Genomic DNA, 8,146 nt, shown 5'->3' on the forward strand with positions numbered 1-8,146 from the left:
CCCAGAATAATAATGAATCATTTCATAAATAATAGGTTTAGGAGCTTATCGACAACGAAGTGGCCACTGTCGGCCGCTTATCTCGCCCCGCCACATTGCTCCCCTGTTCCGCTCCCCATACTGAGCGCCGCGCTGGACGTGATGTGGAATTATATAGACCTCAGTCCCGGCTCCACACACCACTCCAGTGAATCTAAAACCCCAGACATGGATGACCCTCGACAAAATGGCTCCACACATACTGTAATATCAACAACACTGCGGTAACGGTAAGGGGAAATGGATATCTCGTTGGCGTTTTCAGGATTCGATTCGTCGTCAAAACACACGAACGTTACAGTAACGATATTTATTATTATAACAATTTATTCGTTATTGTTCGTTCCTGTGAGCTGTCGGTTCGTTTTATAAATCGACGTGCATAGCAATCAGGCCCATTTTCTTTCGTATTTGTAGGACGGATACTTTTTAGTTGATAAACCATGTATTCGCCATATTTGTCAGACATACTTTAAATCGACGTGATATGGCTTATATTTAAATGCATGTATGAATAATATTTTTTTCTAAACGAATGGTTATTTAACCGTGTTTCACCAAGCACATTTGTAGCTATTCATATTTATGTACGTATTACATGTTACATTCGTCAAAACAACGGGAAATCTGAAATATTTAAGAGCAGCCTATAAACAAATAATAACCTGCACAAAGAGAATTTGAGAAAATGCGAATTTAAATACGGGTTGTCTACCTTGTTTTCCTGTATGTTTTTAGTTCGTGAAACAAGACAAAACGTTGATCTGTAGCCTATATATCTGTGAATGGGGAATATTTATGGTTTCCCAGAATTTGTTTGGCATAAATTACGCTGTGGAAATCGTACTTTAGATAGGGGAATGACCTCTGTAGGCATTATATTTATGTAGGCATATCCTCTGTATTACATTATACTGGGGAAACCCTTCGGTTTGCAGAAAAATAAATGCATATGCAATAATAAATATAATCATTTAGAAGCCTAATTATTTCAAAGCCGATTGCACAGCTCGCATATTATAATTATAAATGTGTGTACATTCAATGAATGATAATAAAACAACAACAACAACAACAACAATAATAATACTAATTATTATTAGTATTTTCGAGATGAAATTACAGGCTATTCATGATAACAACAACTGCAGCGACAGCAACGGTTGGTGAGAAAACATTTCACGATACATTTTCTAATAGCATTTCCACAACATTTCATCTGGATTTGATGGTAGAAACAACGCTCATATTTACTGTAAATACAACACAGAGGGAAGAATATGCTACATTGTGCATATTTTAATATGTTGGACCAGAGCTACGATCTATATTGAACACAATGCATCCATTTAATCCATCAACATTAGTTCACCATTTGAATGGAGCACAGGACATCATGAAAACATAATTAGGTCCAACAAAACAAAGTTAATCTTGATTCCCAGTAAAGTTACAGTTACTTTCGTAACTTACACAACTTACACCGTTTGGCAGTGTAGGCTATTGGTTGTTGTTCGGTGATAATGTGTATTTTATCACAAGTATTATTGAGGGTACAAAATAAATACGTTTATTATTTATAGGTACGCTACTGGTAGGCCTACTGAAACCCACTGGACGACTATACGACATTTACCAAGCTTGCCACAAAGCGGGTAGCCTAATAGATGCCAAAATGAGCCTTATAGGCCTAGTTCAAATTTCAAAAACGCGAAATGACAGCAAAGGGCCGAGCATAATGCCCGTTAAACGGTGTGCTGATTATTGACCAGATGCGACAATGTACGACGCTGATAACGCATCCCACTCCCCTTTCTACATACGACCACGCGTTTATCAGGAGCAACATTAAGATCGTGTGAAAAAATTCTCTAGGTCAAGTTCAAGTGTTTTATTCTTTCATAAAGCGGAGCCTATAGCTACTCCGACAGCGAATTAAAAGCATTCCACCCATCATTGGCTAGAACGAGGTTTATTTAAAAATAAACGGTTGTTTTCTTCTGTTTTGCCTGCTCATAGGGGGAGCAGATCATTGTTGCAGTTCGAAATGAGACTGTATTCTAGTTATTAGTTGGAATGGGCCAGGCCCCTCACACACATATAATTTAATGTAAACGTATTCTTATTCCAAGAGTATTGTTAATAAATATATATATATATATATATATATATATATATTGTTTTAATAAAGGTACTGTAATCAGTCCGATTATAACACAAAAAGAGCATATGCAAGGAATAGGCTAATGCATTAACCCTTTATTCTAATTCACAAATACGCGATTAGAATGCTCTTAATTGACTGTTCTGAACTGAACATTCTAATGCTGACGTGACAATCACTACTGGTGACTGACAGTGACGGAGTTCTAGAACACTTTACACTTTCAATTTTGAAGAAGAAAAAAAATTCAACAGAATACAATATTGAGGCTACAATATTGTGCAAAGACGACAACTACACGGTGTGTGTCGGGCACAGGAATGAACTAGACCTGGTTGCGCTAGGATGAGGCAGGTCACGATGCGCATGCCGGATAGGCTGTCGGTGAGTGTAGAGTCATGCGCGTTGTGAAGGGTGATGCACCGCAATTTCACTTGCTTTTATTTGTTTGTTTGTTTGTTTGTTTATTTATTTAAATCTGACAGTTGGGAATCGTACATGCACGCTGTCCTCTTTTTTCCAGGTGACAGCGGGGGTTGCCTACGCTGTGGAGTGTTGGGGGTCTGGGATTGTGTTTTTACGCGTTTACTATACATTTAAATTGTATATTTTTGCGGAATACCATTTGAAGAAAAAACCCCAAAAAAAACAACAACAATATGAAAATGATGGAAAAGCTGAAGCCGGAGTTTGAGGAGAGCAGTCCCGGGGGGGAGGCGTGTGGCTCCCCGCGGCACGGCACGACGTCAACGAGTCTTGCGGTGGAATGGGGCGACGGGTGCAGGAAACAGGAAGGCACGACGACGGCGGCGGACTCTGCGGAGAGGAGCCGGCGGGGAGGCGAGACCCTCCCAGGGGAGCACTGCAAGGGGACTCTCATCACTAATGGCGTTGCCAAGGAAACGGCTTACGACGCCGACGCGCCGAAAGAGGAAGTGCCAGCGCTCGAGCTGGCCAGGAGAGGAGGGACGAGCGCGGATATAAAAAGCGGGGAGCACGCGGCGGACGGCAGTCACACGGTGCAGACCACCGAGCTGTGCAGACCTCCGGTTCCACTGCCCCTGCCTCCCCGCGACCCGCTGCGCGAAACTCGAATGGTGCAGTTGAGACCTCCCGTGTTCCCACTCCCAGCCAGAGCGATGCTGTACAGCAACATGGCGCAACCGCTCGGCGCCCTGAACAGGTAAACGCAAACTAATATTGATATTGATATTAATGCTAGTTTACCAGGCATATAGCAGAGTTAATGTATCGTAGCATATCTGGAAGTTGAATTATTGGGCTACTATTTTGTTTATGCTCAGAGTATATTGAAGCTAATGTTGGACAGCGGTAGAAGGCTCATGAGATGTGATGCTGTCGTTTATAAATGGTAGAACACCGTTAAGTCATACTCATGAGCTGTGATATTAAAATGATTAATATTGAATTGACATTAAATCGATTTCTTATGATAACACAAGCTCCAACCTATATTAGAAAAAAACTGTTTTTCTGTGAAACGTGACAACGTATTTTTATTTGCTGCAATTTACCATTCGTTACATTTAAAGTATTATTAGTATATATATATATATATATATATATATATATATATATATATATGAATAAACAGAAAGGCAGGCAGTTACCCTGCGAAACATTTTAGATTATTGTTTTGACTGAAACTTGAATTCCTATTACATTGATATTAAAAAAATAAAATAACCTATAGGTTATACTGGGTTAATCAAACTGAATATGGTTGTTTGATTACATTTGTTTATTAATTCATGAATTTAAGGTTGTGGATTCCCATGCGGGGTTGTTGGAGGTTACCTTTATGGAATTATACACCTGAATTGCCGTATATGGGTTGCAGTGTTATCAGTGAGATGTATTACAGTTTTCGAACATATAACTGTACATTTAAAATTGTATTTCTCCCCATATTAATTCTGTTTCACAGTTAACCTAGTCATTTAGACGCTAAAACGTGAATGTAGGCAATAGTTAACTTTGATATCCATTCAAAAGCTCAATATGGGTAATCAAAACGAAGAAATACCTTGGATACTAAAGACAATATAAGTTTTACAATTATATGAAATCATTTAGAGAATCTCAGTTTAGCGAAACAACAATGCACAAGACCAGTAGCCTATATAATCTACACAACAAGATCAAAGGGAATTCACTGGACCTTCCTATGATTCTTCCACAGCGGTTTTGGCGGTGATCCGGACCAATACGGCATGTATCCCAGCAACCGGGTGAAGCGTCGACCTGCGCCGTACGAGGTTGAAATCACTGAGGGTAGGTGCATTTTAGATCTCTATAGGTATGGTACGATGGGGTTTATCTATGTTCATTAGGTTCCTTCACGCTTGCATTTCATTCCATGAGCTATTAACTTCCAAAGAAAAAATAATACAACGCAGCGAAATTGATTAAAAACAGTTCCGTATAATTATTGTACAATGGGCCGAGGCTCAGATTAATACATAGTAATATATAAATATAAGTATAATACCCAATATGTACATGCCGATAGAGGGAACGACAATGTGCTTTAAAAAAATCTTGCGGGATCAAGAGATAATTTTACACTATCCCTAAATTATGAAGTAGGCTATTCTTGAGCTATAACTGATACGCTCTAAACTAGGATTCAGTTAAACTAGGATTCAGTTCAGTTATAAATATTCAATTCCATTCGCCTCCACTCATTTACTCTTTAATCACACTAACTGTAGAATAAAAATGAAATAATAATAATAATAATAATACAAAAACAGCAACACTTCCGGAAAATGTTCACTTTGGTTCAGAGTCAGAGTATTCTGTCAAGCATTCTCTGTGAATTATAACTGGTTACAAAACTATTAGTTACAAAAGCTATGAGGAATTCATTGGGGGTTAAACCGGGTTCAAGATTCTTAGTTTTTATGTTTCCAACCGCCTGGACCAGCTTGTCATGTCCTGACATATTTGGCCTTGTTAATTAATAATATGTCGTGACATTCCATGTCGTGACTCTTCCCGGGAGTCGTGATTATTGGGATTAGCGTCCATGTTTTTCCAGGGAACACTTGTATTGGGGCTGGCTGAAGGCAATTTGTGTACCGTGCGAAACACCATAAAAGGCTTGCGATGAACTCCACCTAAAATAAATAGTCCTATCTATTTGAGTACAAAAATATGCTTAATTTTGTCAAGAACGTTTTATTTTATCTGTCTGCATTTTGCCGAAATTAATATGAAACGAAAGCAGTGAGAGGAGAGAGATGGAGAGAAGGGAGGAGGAAAGAGGTAGAAAGTGGAGGTGGAGAAGGGGGATACAGGGGTTATAGAAGCCTGAAGGAGGATTCACGTAGGCAGGGCGTATCTTCCATAGATAGCTCCCGCTTCCCCATAAATATGCTAATCTGCAGCAGAGTGCCTGTAGCGGCACTGCGAACAGAGCTCGTGGATTAGATACGAAGGAACGGCTGAATATGTATTAAGAGAATAATTAACATATTTCACTCCTTGGCATGCGTGAACCTTACACCGTCAAAGTGTTGTTTATATTTATAGCATTTTTAATATTGTTTGCCGCATTATTATTTTTGACTCGACAACCTCTAGCTTGACACTGTGCAGGGCATGATTTTAAAATGAAAGTTTAAATCTCTTCATAGGGTAAATACATTCAGTCAATTCATGCTAATTTGATGAAGTGTTAAAGCAGCACATTAGCATGAAGACATCAAAGGAAGCATTTTTACATTTTTCTTTCCTTACTTCAAAACATTATGTACATTATGCAAAGCATTTGTTCATTATTATCAAACTTGAACTAGATTTTAAAAATATAATGTCATTGTTATTATCAGAGCATTATTTTTCGCCAAGAAGCAATACAAAATGAAAACATTACAGAATTGTGTGGAAATTGCTGGTTACCTACAAAATGGCATTATAATTGATAACATTTTCAGGGCAATAGGCATAATGTATACGTTCTAACAAGCTGACTCAAGTAGATTGATGAACATGGTTCATTTTTGAAACATGGCAAGTGCTACAGTAACTCTGTTCATTTGTGTAGTGCTTCAAAGAAGGTTAACCAAGAACAGCAAGAATATAAGCTGCAGTTAGATCCGTTGTCAAAGTAAGTGATCACAGACCAACTAGAAATGTACAATTACCAGATATGTTTAGATGTGGGCGGGGAATTGACCGCCAGCCTATAGCTGAGGCTCTTGTTGACAGCACACATAGAAAAGGCTCAGTTTGTACACACCTGCAGTGGGGTGGCAGCAGCACACACAGGCTATATGAACGATGCCGTACACACACTCACAGAAATAGTGACAGTCGGGCTACATTCGTGTTCTTCAAGGATCAACTTTCCCAAAATGTACCCTGGAAGTACAGTAGTGTTCTCTTTGGGTACAAAAGGGTGTCTTTTCCAAGCAAAAAAGGTAGAAATGAATTATTTATATCGATGGCTAGGGATGGCTGAGATGCTTGCCTCAGTGTACCGCCCCAGAGACGTTTGTACCTTTTCAGGCACTTTTCACACCTTCATTTTTGAGAGTGTAAAAGCATTCATGTGTCAGGAGATGTAGGGATTATAGGAATGTTGTTTATCCAACACAAAGGCAGTGATGAAGGACTCACCCTCTCTCTCTCCCTCTCTCTCCCTCCTCCTCTCTCCCTCTCTCCCTCCCTCCCTCCCTCCCTCTCTCCCTCCCTCCCTCCCTCCCTCCCTCCAGCCGGGCAGCCCAAGGTGGTTCGGCGGATCTTCACGAACAGCCGCGAGCGCTGGAGGCAGCAGAACGTGAACGGCGCCTTCGCGGAGCTGCGGAAGCTGATCCCCACGCACCCGCCCGACAAGAAGCTGAGCAAGAACGAGATCCTGCGGCTGGCCATGAAGTACATCAACTTCCTGTCCAAGCTGCTGAGCGACCAGGAGGACGGGGAGCCGGGCGGGCGGGCGCGGGACGGGCCCCGCGAGGCCACGCTGGTGCGGGAGGACCTCCTGCAGGGCGTGCTGTCCCCCAACTCCAGCTGCGGGAGCCTCCTGGACGGGGAGGGCAGCCCCGAGAGCTTCACCGAAGACCAGGACTCTCCCGCGGAGTCGCACCCCGCCCCCCACGGCCTGCGCCTCCCGGGGCTTCCCTCGGACGCAGGGGCCCGCCGATGATGGGGCCCCCCGGTCGACGCCGGGGCCCCCCGGTCGAGGGGTCGGGCGTCGGGAGCGCTTCGTCTCCGGGGGGGAGAGAGTCGCCGGAACGTGACTGGGAGGCGCGGACGTTTTTCGACCGAGACTTTACGCTGTATCTCTCGTTTTTTTTCTTCTTCATCGAGTCTTCTGCATCCCACCGTGCGGAGGGGTGTAAACAAAAAAGAAAAAAAAAAAAAAAAAGAAAAAAAAAAAGGCCTTTGTGATAGACTCTGGTACATGCAAGAAAAAGGGGTTTCCTCAAAGATGGGACTGATGTGCGGTAGATCTTTGTTTAACAGCTGCTGTTGTAAGCAGAAAATGGGCTAAAAAAACAGACAAAGGACACGGGGTTAAAGCCGAGGATAACTCAACCGGGGGGAAGAACTAACCAGCAACGGGAACAAACGAAAATGGGAAAAATTAAGGGCTAGTTTCACGGACTCAGATTAAGCTTGGTCCTGGCTGACATTGAGGTTTGTATGGAGAATCTCCATTCAGAATTGAATTCAGTCAAGAACGAGGCTTAATCTGTGTCTGTTAAACTGACCCCAGGAGTTTTAAAATGGTACCTTTTCTTGTTTTGTAGTCATTTTTTCTCTAGGTACACTGGATGGACAGTAATGTTTACTGTACAGATTATGAGAAACTGACATTTTTAAACAGAGGGGCTACAGCAATACAATTTTATGGTTGAAAACAGGAGAGCCTCTGTTATCTAACACTTACAGTACAATTATCTGTGCTAGGAA

At 41.6% G+C, this 8,146-nt stretch overlaps 1 protein-coding gene across 1 annotated transcript; it reads left to right on the top strand.

Annotated features, from left to right (window-relative positions):
• Window positions 1–2,837: 2,837 nt before the first annotated feature.
• On the top strand, window positions 2,838–7,376 carry tal1 (T-cell acute lymphocytic leukemia 1). The gene is made up of 3 exons (XM_061237737.1): window positions 2,838–3,386; window positions 4,407–4,498; window positions 6,946–7,376. The coding sequence occupies exons 1-3, from the start codon at window positions 2,863–2,865 to the stop codon at window positions 7,374–7,376; spliced, it is 1,047 nt and encodes a 348-aa protein (XP_061093721.1). The 5' UTR covers window positions 2,838–2,862.
• The last annotated feature ends 770 nt before the right edge of the window (window positions 7,377–8,146 follow it).

The sequence above is a fragment of the Conger conger genome, chromosome 4 (assembly GCF_963514075.1).
Source record: "Conger conger chromosome 4, fConCon1.1, whole genome shotgun sequence".
NCBI lineage: Eukaryota > Metazoa > Chordata > Actinopteri > Anguilliformes > Congridae > Conger > Conger conger.